Here is an 18,848-nt window from a genome sequence, read left to right as displayed (position 1 = left end):
AAAGTGATATCTAAGATGCCACTAACTCGAGGATTCCCACAGTGAAGCCAGGAAGAGAGAACCCGCTGGACAAAATGGGCTGGAAGGCAGTACTTCTATCGAACATCCAGACCGAAGGAGAAGGAAATCATGGGACATTTACTGGAGCTAAGACGAATAAATGACAATAGGAAATTTAAGAAAGCATGCGCTGTTTGTTGTTGCAATATTACATACATATATAACTGCATCTCATCCATCAAAACTTCTCTCCACTTTAGTTCTGTTTTTCAATGTGTGCCATTTGATGTTTTCTGATAGTGAGATATTGAGAAAATAAAGGTTTTGATTTCAAGTTTGCATAATGGGGAAGTCAATCGTCAACTGGATCCTGTGGAGCCTCGTCAGCCTTCCTTTTAATGGTGATAACGGGACAATCTGCATGCTTCACACAGAATTCACTCACAGTCCCCACAAAAACCCTGCAAAAAATGAGCGTGGAACAACTGATCAGCAGCCGAAACAAATATTCAGGCATAGAAAGGAGCATCTACTGAAATATGCATCATTTGACATACACAAGCCTACAGGATTGTACATAATGTTTTGCTTGGCCATAACATGCCTTTCTAGCAATCTGATTGAGACAAAATCCATTGTAAGACAATTTTGTTCTTTTTTCTTTTTCCTTTAAAGAAACTCTGTTGATGGCAATTATATAATACAAAATCCAAAAGGAAATAAGTGCAAAACATTACTGACTGCATTCAAGCCACAAACATTACTGACTGCATTCAAGCCGCCCATTCTCAGGATACAACATCCACCTTGCCAGTTCATATAATATCCATTAAGCAACGAATTCACTGCATCATCTGATGCGTGACCAGTGTGAAAATCTCATGTTACATAGAAAGTTGCTGCTCTTGTAACTTAAAAAAGAAATTCATATTAAGTATCTCATGCACCCAGGGATTTTTTTTTTTGTAAGACATGCTCTGAGGTTTTTTAGAAGCAGCCACAAACTTACTGAGTCATCTTCTCTGTTATGTGAACAATGTAATCATCTCATGTTACGCACAGCCGCTGCTATTGTAATTTAAAAAAGCATTTCACTTCACATCTTTTATGTACCCCAGGTATTTTAGAAACAGGAAAATGTGAGAAACATGGGCCAGAGCATCCATCATATCATGAGCATTTCCTGTAGTTTGAAAATAATGATGCTGATGCTGATAAATAATAAATAATGATGATGATGATGATCTCCCTCTTATCGTCCTTTTTTATCTCTTTTTCTTTCATTTACTTAATGAAAGTGATTAGTTTTTGCTTAATCTTTCATCAAAAAGTAATAATAATAGCAAATATATGAACGTTACATCAAAATATTAAAATGCTATTGCTATGAGAAACTTTTTCATTAGCACTTGCGTTTACTCCCATCTAATGTTAGATTGTTGGGTTTTTTGCATGGATATCCTTTTAAAAATTCAAATTTGCATGAATACCCTCTTAAAATTTATATTTATTTCTGTACCCTCATAAAACACTATTTTTGCACAAATGCCCCTAATATAAGGGTTCTTCTAACACCATCAATAAAAACTATATTTATTTTAATTAAAATAAAATAAAATTTTCAAATTACTTTTTTGTCCCCATCGTGATTGCCTTATAAATGTTTCTTTTTGCACATCTACCCATTAAAGGTATTTTAGTCATTTTAATTGAAACCGTTAATTTTTTAACAGCGTTAGATGGTGTGGGTGCATATGCAAAAACAAGGATAAAAAAAGCGACAGAATAGCAAAACAAATGTTTTACGAGGGTATATATACAAATATCAATTTTGTAAGGGTATTCATGAAAAATTCGATATTTAGGAGGGTATTCATGCAAAAAACCCTAGATTGTTTTACTAATCCTTGTTTGCAATCCTTGCCTACTATTGGCTAATATATCCAAGAAAGCTTCAACAAATGCCTCCCCAAGATTTCCATCACATATTTTAGGTATCCTCTCCCTTTCAATCTACTTAACTCAACTTAACTAAGCTTTAATCCCAAGCTAGTTTCTATTGTTCACATGAATCCTTTTCCTCCATTCCACTCTCTTTAGGACCACATGTTCTGAAAGATGTAGAGATATCAAGTCCTTCCTTACTACTTCATCCTACTCATTTTCAATCTACCTCTACCCCTCTATCCTTCTATATTTATCAAATCACTCCTTCGTACTGGTGCAATTCCTCGGTTTTTATTGTACATGTCTAAACCATCCAAAATGTTCTCTCAATTAGTCCACAATTGGTGTTATCTCTACTTCTTTACGAACGACTTCATTTCTTGTTCTATCTTTTCTTGTATTACCATATATCTATCTCAACATTCTCATTTTAGCCACAAATCTTGTGTACATGTTTTCTAACTGCCTAATATTCTGTACTATAAAGCATAGATGGTCGTACAGTTGTCCTCTAAATTTTTTCCTCCAACTTGGCAGGTATCCACAAAAATCCCTCTTAACAAGAGCCTCTAAGTACCACCTTAATTTGTTCTTTATCACCATTTCAGGTGTGCAAGTCAGTAGCTTTCTCTATTTACCTATTCTAACATTTTGTTATTTTCACATTTACACGTGCTCGTCATTTTATGTTCCTACACCCTCTTCATTGAACATAGCACATGCAAAGCTCTAGTTTTAGTCTTAGCACATAGCTAATTATGCAATTCTAGTGTATCTCTCCTTTGCACACCTCACTCAAATATCATTAAACGTGTTTTCATCTATCACATTCTTTCAAGTGTTCTTTTATTCTCATAGTCAAGCAGCCATGTTCAAGATCAAGAGTGAACCTAACTGATCTGGAGCTTCTCTTTCAATTTACTTTAAGAATGTAGACTTCCCAATCTGTCACTTGACATTCCAACCAAATAAGGACCTAGGTTTTTGCCTTTTTAATTAGCACTGCATTAGGCTGTAAATTCGTGCGGGACCTCATGCTGCATATATCAGTTAATACATTTATTACAAGAAAGAGAGCTCATGTTCAGCCCTTGGTGTAAGCCTAACAGAACAGCAGTCACCGCCACAAATCCACCACTTGACGTAGCTTCTCTGGACATGCCTTTGATATTGATTATATAATCTTATTTGCCATTAAGTTCCCCGCATTACTTCACAAGACACTTTACTGTACGCTTTTGACAAATCAATATGTTATGGTGTGTCTTGTACTCAGAGGATACACTAGCAAAAAAGGGCCTGGCCTCTCTTCGGGCCCTTGGCCCAAGGGCTGAGGCCCTTGAATTCCTTAAGGCGTCTGTACAAGTATAATTTGTGCGCCCACTTGATAGCTTTAGATTTCGGGTTTCTCTCCTCTGTATTCTTCCACCATCAATGAGCGAAACTCATGGCCTCCACCCATGGACATGGGCCATAGGCTAAACTGTGTAATTTCTTGTCTCTTTGTGTGTTCTTTGTTTGACCTACTAACCCTAGATCTAGCTTCAGCGCATAACACAATCAATACACACAGACAGTTTCTTTCAATCGCTATAGACCTTCTGATCAATTGCCACTAGAGTCCTACTTGGAATTTGACTGTAATATGAACAAAAGTTTTGAAAACTAAACAACTTGTACATATATATCCAAACCAACCCAACAAGTTCAGTTTATGGTCATCTTGGTTAATTTTCTTATGAATTACCTTATTAAAGTCTGAATCATATCAATCTAGTCAATCATATAATGCACGTGTGCTTTAGTTTGTGGCTTAAGTATACTGGATAAGCTTAGACTCTAGCAGTTCATATGTTGAAATCAATTTACACAGAGGGTTGATGTACCTTAGAAACAAAAGTTAATGGAAATGTGGCATCAACAATTTCAAAAAGTGGTTAGTATTCCAGCTGTAAACCATAAAAAAGCTAAAGATGAATGAAGTGCATGAGGTTGGCATAACTATTTTTCTTTCAATATGTGGTAAAAGCTATTATATAAAATTGAAAACAATCAGAATTTATAGGTCAACAAGAAAGACAGCTAGTATCCAAAATTTATGGAAAAAAAGGTGATACTAGAGGCCATGACGCTACATCACCAGAATGTCTCTATTACAAGTCCCAAAGAAGGATCCCACAACCCTCACCTTGCTAAACTAGAAGGCAATCAATTAATCCATCCAGCTAAATTCAACCTAGCAACCTATTTGAGTGAATCCAATTTGTCTTCTTTTCAGGACAGTTGGCCAACAGTATAATGCACTATCCAAAATGATGACCAACTAAGAGATGAGGAAAAGGATACAATCAAGAAATGAAGCCCAAGCAAAGAGCTAAATCCTGTCTACAGGTCCCATGTCCCAGTAGTCCGCATTACCAACATTTCTCTTTCCCATTCAACCATCCCTATGCCAAATAGGCAAAAGGTTAGAAATACCTAGAATTAACTATCTTTTTTATTTTCCTTTTTTCGGTAGACAGCAGTGACTAACTTTGCTCCCGTTGATTTATACAAGCAAAGGCAGTTTCTTTCAAGGTCATTGCTTTGGTCTACTAAGTGCTCTTAAGAACATCAAACCTATAAATTAGCACTTGCCCTACTGCACACCCTCCCCAGATTCATATGTTGAATAGCTTTGATCGCTCCATTTACACTACACATCATCTCTCTTTGGTAACCAGAATTCAGAACACACAGTAGACACTAAACATGGAAACAAGGCAATCAACTAAATGGCTACCAATTCATTCCTCACATCTGAAAATATTCTGGTTTCTCTTTAAGATCCAAGCAGCAGTTATGATTGAAAACCTCCAATTGGAAATAGGATACAAAGCATTCACCCGGTTTGTTTTTCTTATTTGTAAAATGTTGAAAATTTTAATTATTGGTTTGCATGTTATCCTGATGTTACTAGCTGTTACCAAATTGTTTTCATGTTTCTGTTTCGCATGTAAAGTCCCATGAGAGCCTCTACTTACATCCATGATGTCTGTTCAGTTGCAGTCAACATACATATGACTTATAATGACCGGAGCAGACCATATCTTATGAATCCTAAAAAGTGCTCGACGGGCTCTATGGAAGGTTGTTTCATATCTTGCATTGAGGTCATTAAATGTAATGGACAAGTGCCAAAAAAAAATAATACAGCTTGTCATAAGAACTATGACTTTATTCCTTTTTTTTTTCATTGTTGGGGTTGGCAGTTGCGGTGGGGATGGGGGGATTGCTTGCTCAAGAAAGTAACCACAACAAAACAATAAGTATACACTAGAGCAAGAATAATACCTCTGGAAAGGTCCCAGTCCTCGACTTCCAACAACCAAAATATCTGGGTTGACCCTCTTCACCTCACTGCACATGACTTCCTTGGGATCACCTTTCTTAATCCATGCTTCACAGCATATCTATAAAATGCATTGAAAAGGGGAAAAAATCAGTATTGCTTCCTTCAATATAATCCAGTTAATGATCAATTACATCACATGCATAATTTGAAGGGGGGAAAAGAAAAGGTTGATGAGGCTTTGCCAATTGGTATTACCCCAAGTTGATGGCAGCGCCCAACAAAGTACTCCAACAAATGAAGTCCTCTTATCTTGTCCCTCTGCTTCATGCTTTGGAAATCTTCAGGTGATGCATAGATACTGTCCATGTCATCAAATCCTTTTGTTGACAACCAAAAAGAGGGGGCAAAAACATAAATAGTCGGTCAGGAATTCTGTCATTTAACTCAGAGATCTGAAACTCAACAATGGCAACAAAAAAAAAATTCAGTCTCAAAAGAAGTGGTGCAAGCTTTTGGAACATGCAGTAAGTTATGTAGCTCCTTCATGCAAAATACACTTGCTAGCACAAATTAGGATTTCATTGGTGTGACATCAAGACCAAGATACCATTCCTAATTTTCTACCAGCACCACATGGCAAAACTATTCAATGAAAACCAATATGCACATTTCACTAACATTAGACAAAACTCATTGAGCAACTGTACCGGCAGTGTCTTTTTTTAAAAAATGCCTCAAATAGGAAGTTTGGCAATAATCAAGAGAGTGAGCCTTGGTGCAATAGTAAGGCCGCTCCATTGTGACCTGAGTGTCATGGATTCAAAATATAGAAACAACTCAAACCATCTTAGACCTCATAGAAGACAGGAGCCTCATGCAATGGGCCACCCTTTTTATTGGCAATAATCAAACTAAACAAAATAAGTCACAATGAAAAATTGTTGTCAATGACCGTAAAACAAACTTAATAATGCATGGACATGTGATAACCAAACAAACTAAGCAATCACTTGGTAACTATGGAAGCAATACTTCATATTCCATGAAAGTGATACTAAACGACTATAATATGAACTAACTCTTCGCTATGTATGGCAAGCACATGTGACATTCATATGCTAAGCAATAATGTAGTCACTTTGCCCACGATCCTTCATGGTTTCAGGGAATGTGTCATGTTGGACACATGCGACCGAACTCAAGCAGGAAATTAAAGTTAAATAATTTTTCTTATTGACAAAGCTTTTTTACACATATATGTTGTCTTATGACTTAAACAGTAATGTACAGTAAGCATAATCTTAATTTAGCAAATTCTATATAAATAGTATGTAGAAAATATTATAAAGTTTGTCTAAGTGGATTGTGGCACAACACCTCGAGGGCATTGGCACACAATCACAGATATTTGTGTCATGTACAAGACTAAATCATATGCTTGTTAGTGGAATAGTAGCTTGAGATACATCTAGGCACCATCTGAAAAATATTTACATGACAAAGGTTCAAACTCCTAGATGGTAATGAAGTATGTATGAAATGCCCACACCATACAAATGTTGTAACCAAGCCACTACTAGTGCTCTTGCCTTGTCCCCATGGATTTTCTTGCTCTTAGAAATAGCAATGGGGAGCTCTTCATGCTTGTCCTTAAAAAAAGCAACTAAAATGTCTTCAAATGTTGCCCAGATTATAATTTGAGAGTAGAAATTAAGGACTTCAGATGTTGCCGATGCTAGTACCCTAGCAGGAGCCTCTGCTTTTGCCATCACAATGGCTTCTTATTGTTACTGCTTCAGCTTCCAACCCTGCTTTTTACATTGCAGATGCAGCTGAATGATTGCTAAAGAACATGTGTTGCCCTATATGTGGATCACAAAATGGTTTTGCCGACCTATAAGGGCATATTATCATGGCAGGTCCTTAGAATGTGATGCAGAAAGACGATATTCATGTTTGTGAATCAGTTGTTGGCATTTCAAGACACTAATTCCTATTTATGGATTTAAAAATGACCTTAGAGACAAAAGTGATTTTTGAGGTGGAAAGTAAATCTGGAGTTCTGAATCTACACTTGGATAAAGAGATTCTTCTGTTTCAACCCTGTACATAGGGAACAAATAAGCTCTCTATTCATGTTGGGTGCTGGTTAGGTGGTCGATAAAAAAACAATGGAAGGTTATTATGCAGTGTAGATTGATGGCACTCCTCTCATACTTCTAGGCCCTTAATGGTCCTTGCAACATGGTGAATGAAAATAGTTGACAGATCGCATTGTGGGTGGCAAGGAGATGCCTCAGCTGGGATTATGGCTCAGCTTCTTTTTTTTTGGTACGAAGCTGCTCAAGTTTTTTCCAATAAACAACCTGAACAATCAATTCTTGGCTCTTCCCCAATTTCGAAAATCAAAAACACGACCTAAAATCAAACGTGCGATTTTTAAGATCTATCATGGTTCATTTCTAGCCTACCGGTCCACATGATTCATACTGTTGAGTTATTTTGTATGTTTTCGAAAAAAAACCAGTTTTAAAAGACAAATTTATACTGTTGAGTTATCTTGTATATTTTCGAAAAAAATCAGTTTTAAAAGACACAATTTGTCGATGCTTTATATGTAACACAAGCAAAAGCATTTCAACCAGCAGGTAATTTAAAAAGAAAAAGAAAAAAAGAAAAAGAATGAAAGAAAAGAAACAGCTCCCGGTTTCTGCAACTAATGACACCAATCACTTATGTAGTAATTAATCAGTAAAAAAAACGCAAAATAAGACAGGATGAAGCGTCATAAGCATTAAAACTAGAAAAATCCTTAGGGTTTCCAAGAAAAAGACGAGCGCAGTGGGAGTAAGTGAAAGAAATGGGCGATTGAAGCAGGAACTGAAGAAGAATCGCAGGCAATAACTCTAGGCATTTTATTATAGTACCTGAAACGGAAATAATCCGTAATTTTCTTGATTGCATTCCATCACCTCAACGGCACGAAGAGACGCGAGATAGAATTAAATAGTTAGGGATCGAAAAAAATAGCAAGAAAAACGGTTGAAAACGGGAAGGAGAAGGAGAAGTGGAATCGCTGACCGTCTTCGTCGGGGATCTGGGCGTGGAGGAAGAGGAGCTTGAAACCGGCGGTGTTGGAACGGATGATCTTGGCCAGCGTCCATTCGAAGGCGGTGCGGCTGCTGATCGAAGGGTGCGGGTACCCCTTCAACGACGACTCGTTCACCCCTACCAAGATCCGAGTCGCCTCCGCTTCCATCTTCTCGCCTCTTGAATCGGCTAAATCTAACTCTGCTATAACTGATAACTATTGGCGTTCTCCCTCTCCTTTCATCCGGCAGCTTCTCTGCGTATTTATATACGGACCATCTGGGCTTACACCCGGACAGGCAGAGCGGCTTGTTTTGAGACGGTATAAAAGGGACAGCTTTATTTTTAAGGTTGTAAAAAATTTAAATTTGTATAAATGTCTTCTTAAAATTTATATTTATTTTTATATTTTTTATAAAATATTATTTTTTATTAAAATTATATTTATTTTAACTAAAAATAAAATAAAATATTGAAATAAGGATAAAAAAATAAAATAGCAGAAAAAGTATTTTATAAAAATAAATATTAATTTTAAAAAATCATTCATATAAAATTTAATATTTAAAAGAATATTCATTAAAAAAAACTTTTATTTTTATTTTCTTCATTAGCAACCCCTTTATCACAAGCCTTCTGCTGGATTCACCTCCATTTTAACTTTTGAAGATAAAAGAATTATTTCCAAATTTTTACTAAATATCTTAAAATTATTTAAAAAAACTTCATACTCCACCCATTCGCTTACCACACGACAAAAAAAAAAAAAAAAAAATCCAGCATTTTTTTTTTTTTTGCTAATGCGGATGGATCATACCTAACGAGTACGGATACACCCAATAAAATTCAAAAATAAAATATCGGAGCGCCAAGAGCAACTCCCCATCACCAATCCAGTAGTCCTATCTAGACACAATATCTTGAGTACCCAGAACCATGGTCCTTTATCCAGTTGAAGAACGAAGAACCAGTTGTCGACGTTACAGTTCCTTAAGCATAACCGATATAGACCAAAGATTTTTATCCATATCCAGCAAATACGAGGGTGACAGTACACAATGCCCCGTCCATGTGCCGCACATAGCCATGTTTTGGCCCAAAGCGAGCCTACGTATGTGATGCTATCAAGTATAAAATTCTTCCCATCCGCAGAACCTAGCCGCACGATCAGCCAAAATCCCAGCTCGTTCGTATGATCGTGTCACGTGTAAGGTATCCATACCGCGAGCCACAAAACCATCCGGACCTGGCCATTCGACAACTATTTGATCATCAAAGGAAAAAAAAGACAACAATTCGGACAACCACCTGCTCGGTTGCCGGACTCTTCCTCCCTGCCGGCTCCATGAATTCATAATGGAAGTCCAAAAGCCTCCAACAGTCTTTCAATAAACAGATGATGAAAAATAGAACTAATCCAAAACAATCTATTTCTTACCTGAAGTCCAGAAAATTTTACTTCCAATCCAGGTCATTTTTATATAACTGACTCAAAATATAGTGTTATAGCAACAACCACGTCCTCAAAAAGAAGTCACCAAGCAGAATCACTAATTCAAACAGCCAAGCTAAAAACGCAGGAAATAGATGGATCCTTCAATATGTCAATTAAACAATATATCTAAGATTAAGTAGCTTGGGACTTGTTAAGGATGACGCCTTCATATTTCACTTGGAACCACTTCATGGCATCCTCCTTTGTAACTCTGTGCTGAATTCCCACACGAGACTTGCAGCGGCGGCGGCGGCCAACTCTGTAGCCAGGACGCTCCAATACCACGAAGAAATCCATCCCATATATGCCCGTGGAAGGATCATACCTGTGCACAAATCATAAATTGTATTTGGGAAAGTGTTCTTTCCAACTAATAACTTCATGGAATCATAAAACAATAATATCTGAAATCATCTTAAAATAGATCTCCCAACTGGACTGGCAAGCCTCTCAGCTCAGGCCCTACACATAGCAGTACTTACCTAAAAAGATTTATCAGAAGAAGAATAGAGCAAGGACCTTGTAAAAAATTTTGATAGTGCAATAGATAGTTTTGCCAACAAAGTATGCACAACTAAAAAAAAAAAGCTCTGTGAAGGAATATAAAACTGGTGCAAATGCACTGGGCTCAGATGGTTGTTTTATGTGATCAAGGAAGGGTTTAAGGAAAACCTTTCGCATACAAGAGGTGTCAGAAACAACCAAAACTCCGTCATAGCCACTGCAATAAAAAAAATCATTTAAACCAATAAAAAAGAGGAGGAAAACAGAAAATATACAGCATTCTGCTTCTCTTGGGATATCAACTTTCTTTTTTGTCATGGTAACTTCTTTATACAAAGGGAAAATAGGTGGTGAAACAGAGGCTCAGAAGTTTGCTACTCTGCTCAAAGAAGGGCCTGCATTGTGCCCCTCTCATACAAGAGGTGTCAGAAGAAGCATTCCTCATCACAACCCGTCTGATCCAATAATCATGTACTAGGAATGGCCAGTTAGGAGATAATTCCACTTATGCCTCCCATTTCACACCTGCTGATTGCGGTGCCAATAATCAAGGTTTTAACTTCCAGACATTTGTTCAAGAAACTAAAATGTATTAGTAAACTGTATAATTATCGGCTAGCTGTGATCCACAATTTTTCCTATGTGTCAACAAAAAAGGACCGTAAAAGGAAAATGTAAATGAATGAATAATGTCATACTTGATTCCCAGATCAATGTGCTCCTGAATTCCAAAGCCGAAACATCCAGTATCACTAAAATTTCTTCTCAGCAACTCGTATTCCTTCACTTTCAACCCACTCTCAAGCAGTTGCATTGCCTTCTCACCTCTAACAGTGACATAACAAGCAATCTTTTCATTGCGCCGGATCCCAAAAGACCGAACAGTATACCTGGCTGCATAATCAAAGAATTCTCATGGATATGTAGTTAGAGAATTTAAAATTTTACATGCAGATGTTGTAGGAATGAGTCACCAACCTTTAGAGAACACAGGAGTTTGCCCACTCAGTTGTTCCAACACCTGTAAACATATCATGAATATTACAAATTGACAACAGAAAGCATTCACGGTACTAATGAGAACTAGAAAAGCCATACAAAATATAATTAAATCTTATGTCATGAACTCAGAAAAAACAAACTATGAGACAACTATTAACCATTGAACAACTTTGAACCGCTGCATTTGTCTCTAATGTCCAAAAAAGAAAACGAAAAAAGGGAAAAAAAGAGGCTGTTTCAAGGCAAATTTCAAAAAACCCATGGCAAATCTGAACATGTTGCAGTCACCTTTGGGAAAATACTGCTTATTAATAATTATATGCAGTTATGGGAATCGAGGACTTCAAGTTGCAAAATATAACTGCCGGAACCTTTAGATGGTAATAACACCACAAAGCAACTCTTAAATGCATGGCAAACCTAAACATGTTACAGCCACCTTTGGGTAGATGCCGCTTATTAATAATCATATGCAGTTAGAGAATCAAGGACTTAAGTTGCCACATGTAACCTTAGACACCTTAAGATAGTAATAACACCACAAAGCAACTCTCCCATGTACGGCAGATGTGCCTCCTCTATATAGAAATGAGAAAGACATTGGAAGCGAAGCTCGTAAGCGCTTTATCCTGAAGCATTTCTTGTGATTTTGGTTTACATCAATCACCCCTACTCTCATTGCATCGAAAAAAAAATTTACCATGTACCAAACACCATAAAACAATCTAAATACCAGTAGACCACACCAATAATGAAGAGCATAAAGAGAGGGACTTAAAACTTCAAGGCATCCTTTGGTGCAAGGTTGAAGAACAATATGGGTGGGAAACCACCAAAATGAAATAATTACCTTTGTGCCTGAATGGATGCACTTATGCTCCAATCCTTAAGCAGATTTTTATTTCCTAATGACCACCATATTATGCCAGGAAAATCTATCACAGGATTTCTCTGAATAACAACCAAGAGGCTATCTTCTCACCTTTAATTAGGGAAAACTACATCTATGCTCTTAAAGTAGAAATTAACTGTCATGATCCATTCACCCCATAAAAAAAATCAGAAAATACCACTAAGCTGCTTTTAAGAAAATCTTCATATTTTGCCAGCTTTTAAGTTTTATTTGAAGGCTAAATGTTCAAACATCATTAATGCTAGGAAATAATTTCCAACCCCTTGCAAATGCCTAGAATGCTGTGCAAGTGGGACAAGTTGTAACCTTGTCAAAAGCATAGGGAGGTTAAAATGATACTATTCTATGAGACTCTATTCTAGCACAACAGTATGGCTGTCAATACCCTTGTCAAACATTGCTGACCTTGTCTAAGGGAAACTCCCCTCACCACCCCAAACTTTCACAAAGAAAATAAATGCATACGGCTAGCAAGTTAGCAATGGCATGAACAAGAGAGAAGTCCCTCATGTCGAGGAAGAAAAGACTTATCAAGTAACTGGCATTACATATTTGCTGCCCAATATTTAATATGATCTAATTTGATGCTAAGCAAAGCATAATCATGTACAATTAATCCATATAACAATGGTAATATTTTTCCCAAATAAGATAGTCAGAACTCTTAATGACTGACTATTGGTATCAAACTTCATATCCAAGATTATCACGAACACAATCCTCAAGATAACTTGCTTAGAAAATGGCAGCACGGAGATCATGATTTCTCTTAACATATTTTGCCAGAAAAACACAGGAAATATATATATATATATATATATATATATATATATGTTAAAACCCAAGGTCAGGTCAGTTCATTTCTAAATTCGCTGTTGCCCAAGGTCACCTTATCTAAAGGCACGACCAATTAAGTTAGCATGAAATTCATCGACAGTTTCAACATGAAGGAAAAAAAATCATGAAAAGAAAATAGAGCCAGCAAACTGATAAAACCATTCTTTTAGGAAATAATCATAGACATGGAAGAGCGAGGTGCAACCAGTTACTATTTTGTGATCTTTTCTAGTTGTCTGGCCTATATTCCTCTCCTTGGCTTTAACCCACTGAGGTTTATGTTAAACAAATCTCGGAGCTATCTTTATAAATTTCCTCAGATGTATCATAGCTAATATAACCCGTTACTAGAAACAAAGAGTTGATTAGTAAATCCAATGTTAAGTTTAATTCCACGACCATTCATCATTACAGAAATGATGAAACTTGGAGGAAACAATCTCTTTTCAAGTGAAATTTTGATTCTTTGCATAAAGCATCGTTTGAGAGGTCCAATCCAAATGTTTTCCAATGAAACAAACTTTTTCAGTCCACCATCTTGGCATTTGGTGTTACAACACCAGATGAAGCACCTATATTTACTATTTTCCAAAAAAGGAAACAAAGAGAGAACTCTTTTTCATCATACATTTCAATTTGGTCAAACCATCCTTTTTCTCACCATTTCAAAACAATCACAAACAGTCAGATTTTTGACTACATGAGCTCTTTTCTTTAACCTTGCATCTTAGTTTAACCAAATTCCATACAGAACTCTATCCGCAATCGATTGCGGTTCCTATAAGATTCCAACAAAGATCAAACCGGAGCAAGGGGAGTGAGAGAAGGTTACCTTGGCGGCGCGGGTGAGGCGATCGCCGCTCTCTCCGACGGATATGTTGAGTACTAGCTTCTGGACCTTGATCCCCCTCATCGGGTTCGAAAGCTTCTTCTCCGACGCCTACAGAGAGAGGAGAAGAGATCGAGAAGGCAGAAGGAGAAACGAGAGGACGAGAGGCGAAGGAGAGATAGCTTACCATCGCAGCGAAAGCAGCGAAGCTCTCTGGATCGAGGGAGGGCGGCTCGCGGCAGAAGCGAGCGAAGCAAATCACAGAACTAAAACCCTAGGGAAGCCACATAAATGGGCTCGCGAGGGGATTCGGTGTGAGTCGCTACAGCCCTCAGCTAGTTTGTATCGGACTTGCCTTGCACCGACCGGTTTGTCTCAGTGCGGTCGGATGGAAGAGAATAGAATGGACCGGGTCGGCTAAACCACCAGCCCATGGCTTTTCCGATTTTCCCGCATGACGTGCAAAATAAAACGAATACCAAAATTTTACAATGAGCTGATCGCAGAGGTGCTCGGGATCCTCCTTTGTAGCCGGTACTTCGGGAATTTTTTGTGAACTTCTGATATTTTACAATGAGCTGATCGCAGAGGTGCTTGGGATCGGTACTTCATGAATTTTTTTTGAACATCTACATCAGACTATCAGGCATTCCTACTTCTTTATCTTTATTGCTTTTTCGTGATCTGGCAGGTTATACTCATGTTAGAACTATATGAAATGAGTAGCAGTTTCCACAAAACGGAAAAAAAAAAAGTGCTCGAGATCGGGGCCAAGCAATCATGGGGAGCAAGGTCCAATGACAAGGAGCTGATGAGGGCACTGCAGATAAAGAGGGCCTTGCGGCGACTGATGGATGGCGGAGAGGAGGCACAGGGCATGAAGAGGCGCGCCACGGAGCTAGGAGGGATGGCAAAGGGGACAATGGGGGAGGGTGGGTCATCCTATGTTGACATGGGAAATCTGATACAACAATTGACGGATAGACGATCTTCCATCAGCACTAGAGAGATGATGGATATTATTTAAAGGATTTGTTTCCTTGTGACAACATCATGAGTTTTAATTCTCACTTAAAATATATATTTTTGTTTGGTAAAGCCTTTGGTTTTGGTGTGTATAAATTGGTTACAATCGGATGCTTTGAAAAAATATTGGATATCTCAACTTCGTGCCAGACCTGCTTCCTTGACATTGGACGTAAACCGGGAGAACAACCTCAGCCCTAGGCCCCCAGTCTAGTAGCCGACTAACCGAAGTGAGCTATCTCAGTCCCATCCGAGCCGACAAGGGCTGATGTCCCAACAACCGACAGCTTTGGCAGCCCACAATTATGATAGCACCATGACTTGCGCCCCACCAGCATTGCTTGCCGCTCATGTGGATTGGCTTCCACACCACGGCTATACTATTGGTCATTACCTGGTCATCATTGCACGCCACGTCAAACCCGATAATGATACAATAGGCACCCCTATATAAGGGGCAGCCCAAGAGATCTTAGATATGTATGCAATATTACTCTCAAAGATCACACTCTCTTGAAATTCTTTTTATTCTATATTATTGCCTCGTTATTCTAACTTAGGTATCGAAAGGTCTCCCACCGGAAACTCTCCAGCAAGTGGACTTTCCACAAGGCACGTCTGGAAGAGATCCACCCCCGCACCATGACTAGGCTACTCAACTTCTCCAGCCGATCTTAAGATCATCCGAGCTTCACTTCGACCCCGGCCTGAATTCGCCAATAACAAATTGGTGTTGAAGGAAGAGTCCCAACCCCTAGCAACATCGATATCCATTGAAGAGAGAGACAACCTGCATGAGTCACGAAGAACCTGTGGCACATCGCGTGCTTCGTAACGCTACGCTCCAACCTTCAGAGGGTCATTATAGAGCCCAAAACTTACTCCGCCATAGCAACTCGTCGCGCCTATAGACAATGAGCAGTTCAACTTGCTCATTTAACTGGTACAAGAGCTAATCGCAGCGGTTTAAGGCCTACAGCAAATAATGGCACGACCGGAATCCGGCCAGTCCAACCACCACTCTCAGTCACCAGCGCACAATATGCGTCCGGTTAGCCACCGCTCTCAAGATCAGGTCTCAGAGCGGCCCCTAGAGTCGGCATTCCCAGCGGAGCAGTCTTAGTCGGGAGAGAAATGGCGTGCTCCAAGTCTCCTTTCCGACGAGGACTCCACTCCGACCTTGTCGCCTCCTCGCCGCATGAAGCCTCCATCCCGGCGAGATGCCGACCTCGATCGGAGAATCAAAAAATGGGCCGACAAATTCAAGCCCTCAAGAGAGAGGCCTTGAGGGCGAACAACGACTTCAACTTCTCCCTTGAGCCCTCCTTTACCAAGTAGATCATAGAGGAACCGATTCCACCTCGGTTCAAGATGCTCTAAATAGAGCAATACGACAACACCTCGGATCCCCTAGGTCACCTTGAGAGCTTCAAGGCTCTCATGATGCTTCAAGAAGATAGATCATCACATTTATTGCCCACAACGAAAGTCTCGCCCTCAATCGAAGTGACGACTTGACTTTTGTCGTTCAAACTAGAAGGCAGTTTAGCCTCAAAAGTGGAGAGCATGTGTTAGAGGAGATATTGGACATATCGACCTTGAGCTAAACCTGCCTCCTTGATCTCGGACGTAAGCTGGAAAAACAACCTCGGCCCCAGCCGAGCAACCGACCAACCGAAGTGAGCCACCTCGCTCTTAATCGAAGAGGAGCCACCGACCAAGGAGGGGAATTAATATATGTCGATAAAGGCTGACAGTTCCAACAATCGATAGCTCTGTCGCCTCTTGCTGCTCATATTTAGCTAACTGTAACAATTGTGAGCAAATTCCGTAAACATTTGCTCTCTTAATTATGTCTTGTCTTGGGTTTGTTATTTTTAGGCCAATGAAACGAGTGGCAGCTTTTTTTTTTTTGCTGTGGTGGGATCATTATACAGTACATGTACGAATACACCCAATAAAATCAAAGTACACTAGCTCACGAAGTGCCAGTGGCAACTCCTCCTTCTCTGACTAGAGAGTTACCCTGAATGGTGGGCCGCATAGGCCAGAGGTAGCTTTTTGAAGAACAACTAAGTTAACCAATTCACCTACTAGCCTATGTCTACAAAACACAGTAAGAAGATTTTAAGAAGTTTAAAACTTCGTGATTCATAAAATTCCACCAACATTGCAAAGAAAACAAAAAACAAATAATAAAGTGCGCGGCACCGAGAAAGAAAAATAATAGAAAGAATCAATGTCTTAAGAGCACAATATGAGGTTCATATGAGTATACCTGGCTTTAAGTGATTAAATAATATATGCAATGCAAAGGTACGGATCAACTTCGAACTAGACGATGGAATGTTGAAACAAACATTTTAAAAATCCTGTCGTGTTGCATATAGTCTACGAACTACAATTAGAGGCCATTTGGTTGTTTGAAAGTTTTTCTAAAACTAGTAAAACGTAAAACATGCTTTCTGTAAAACCATGGAAAACAGGGCAGGGCCTGTTTTTGTAGAACCTTTTTTTTTTCAGATCTTACAACTGGCTGGTTTTAGCAAAACAGATTTTTTGGAAAATAACCAGACAATCATTTTTTCAAACTCATTCATATTGAATTTTTATAAATTTGTTTTATTAAAACTTATCAATATAGTTTTGATTTGATTTCCTGATATTAGTTTAAACTTGAAGATGGATTTTTGCATTACACCCCCCCCCCCCCCCCTATAAGCGTTATATCACATGTAAGTTGGTTATGTCAAGATATCTACAAATAGGACCAAAAAGATTCATTCAAGAGCAAGCGAACTATTTGTTTGTTGGACTACTATGAGTAAATAAATATTGTGAAAGTAAACTATACAAAAAATTGATAAATGTGATCAATAGGATTCGTTCAAGAACAAGAGAAATATTTACAAACTACTACAATTAAACAAATTTTGGATGTTGGAATATTTGGAAGGGAAATCTTTTCTTGTTTCTTTTTCCTAAAATCCCCCATTTTGGACTTTTTGGAGCGTTACAATCTATTCTAATTCAGGAATAACTGGCTCGTGCATGCGCTTGAAATAAGCCGGCGCAAATCACGTGCATTTTTTGGAAGGCAGGGGATTTTCCAATAAATAGTAATAAATCTGCATTTTATAACCTATGGATACGTGCATTTATTTGAAGATACGGACTTTTTTTCTGAATTGAGAAGATATGGACTTATTATGCAACAAAGTTAAACACATTACAAAGAATAATATGATGTTTGCAGATGTAAACACAAAGTAGATTGTCAGGAAAAAAAAAAAAGGTTTTAGGGTTTGTTTAGATTTTTTCTGCAAAATTGGACCGATAATCCTATAAAATTTTCGGATCGAGATAGTATAATCATATGAAAAATAAACCTTTAGGCTCATTTGGTTGGGAATAATTTAGCATTAAATTACATGTTAAATTACTGTGTTTGATACGAAATATGGAGGAGAGAGATGGCAAAATAAATGGTAGGTTCCATAAAGAGAAGATAAAATAAATACCATCTAGAGGATGGTATTAGTTTTTTCATGCTGGATTATTGAGTTGCAGTAATATAAAAATATCATTTTTTAGGAAAACACTCTCACCGATATTATATTTATATTATATCAATTATATGAATATAATTAATATTAATTATATTATATTAATATTATATTGACATATTATAAATATATTCATCAAAAATATATTTAATATATTAATATATTTATTAATTATCAATAAATCTAACATTAGATTGATTAATAATTAATATACTTATTTATATACCAAAACATACTAAATTTATCTATAATAAGAAATATATTTTCTAATATATGTATAATTAATTTAAAAATATTTCTTAACT

General features: G+C 37.8%; 2 protein-coding genes and 2 non-coding genes across 5 annotated transcripts; all 4 read right to left on the bottom strand.

Moving 5' to 3' along the window:
* Positions 1-148: 148 nt before the first annotated feature.
* Positions 149-8,677, bottom strand: LOC103701995 (universal stress protein A-like protein). Its single transcript, XM_008784252.6, has 4 exons — positions 8,363-8,677; positions 5,537-5,658; positions 5,281-5,399; positions 149-461 (listed from the first exon to the last, which is right to left on the bottom strand). Exons 1-4 carry the CDS (start codon positions 8,538-8,540, stop codon positions 353-355), a joined length of 528 nt encoding a protein of 175 aa, XP_008782474.1. The 5' UTR covers positions 8,541-8,677; the 3' UTR covers positions 149-352.
* A 1,147-nt stretch (positions 8,678-9,824) lies between these two features.
* On the bottom strand, positions 9,825-14,449 carry LOC103701994 (large ribosomal subunit protein uL5). 2 transcript variants are annotated; one of them, XM_088701882.2, is made up of 5 exons: positions 14,139-14,449; positions 13,955-14,062; positions 11,349-11,391; positions 11,069-11,264; positions 9,825-10,587 (listed from the first exon to the last, which is right to left on the bottom strand). In XM_088701882.2, the coding sequence occupies exons 1-5, from the start codon at positions 14,139-14,141 to the stop codon at positions 10,362-10,364; spliced, it is 576 nt and encodes a 191-aa protein (XP_088558008.2). In that variant the 5' UTR covers positions 14,142-14,449; the 3' UTR covers positions 9,825-10,361. The 2 variants fall into 2 exon arrangements, with proteins under 2 accessions (XP_088558008.2, XP_008782472.3); XM_008784250.6 differs by having other exon boundaries at positions 9,825-10,191; positions 14,139-14,267.
* Positions 10,492-10,586, bottom strand: LOC113462407 (small nucleolar RNA snoR1). Its single transcript, XR_003384671.1, has one exon. It is a non-coding gene; the product is annotated as a small nucleolar RNA snoR1 (small nucleolar RNA).
* On the bottom strand, positions 10,731-10,822 carry LOC113462406 (small nucleolar RNA snoR1). The gene has a single exon (XR_003384670.1). It is a non-coding gene; the product is annotated as a small nucleolar RNA snoR1 (small nucleolar RNA).
* Positions 14,450-18,848: the final 4,399 nt, after the last annotated feature.

The sequence above is a fragment of the Phoenix dactylifera genome, chromosome 7, assembly GCF_051530095.1.
Source record: "Phoenix dactylifera cultivar Ajwa chromosome 7, Ajwa_hap1_PhDact_Kaust_v1.1, whole genome shotgun sequence".
Classification (NCBI taxonomy): domain Eukaryota; kingdom Viridiplantae; phylum Streptophyta; class Magnoliopsida; order Arecales; family Arecaceae; genus Phoenix; species Phoenix dactylifera.
The sequence above is the reverse complement of the archived record's forward strand: the minus strand, read 5'-3'. Positions and strand labels throughout refer to the sequence as shown.

Excerpts from the sequence above, each read along its gene's own strand:
- LOC103701995 (XM_008784252.6), bottom strand. The coding sequence starts at position 8,540 with ATGGAAGCGGAGGCGACTCGGATCTTGGTAGGGGTGAACGAGTCGTCG. Across the intron at positions 5,659-8,362 it reads CCAGATCCCCGACGAAGACG|GATTTGATGACATGGACAGT; the intron begins GTCAGCGATTCC and ends TGTCAACAAAAG. Across the intron at positions 5,400-5,536 it reads GGCGCTGCCATCAACTTGGG|ATATGCTGTGAAGCATGGAT; the intron begins GTAATACCAATT and ends TGCATTTTATAG.
- LOC103701994 (XM_088701882.2), bottom strand. Across the intron at positions 11,392-13,954 it reads GCCTCACCCGCGCCGCCAAG|GTGTTGGAACAACTGAGTGG; the intron begins GTAACCTTCTCT and ends ATATGTTTACAG. Across the intron at positions 11,265-11,348 it reads AACTCCTGTGTTCTCTAAAG|CCAGGTATACTGTTCGGTCT; the intron begins GTTGGTGACTCA and ends TTGATTATGCAG.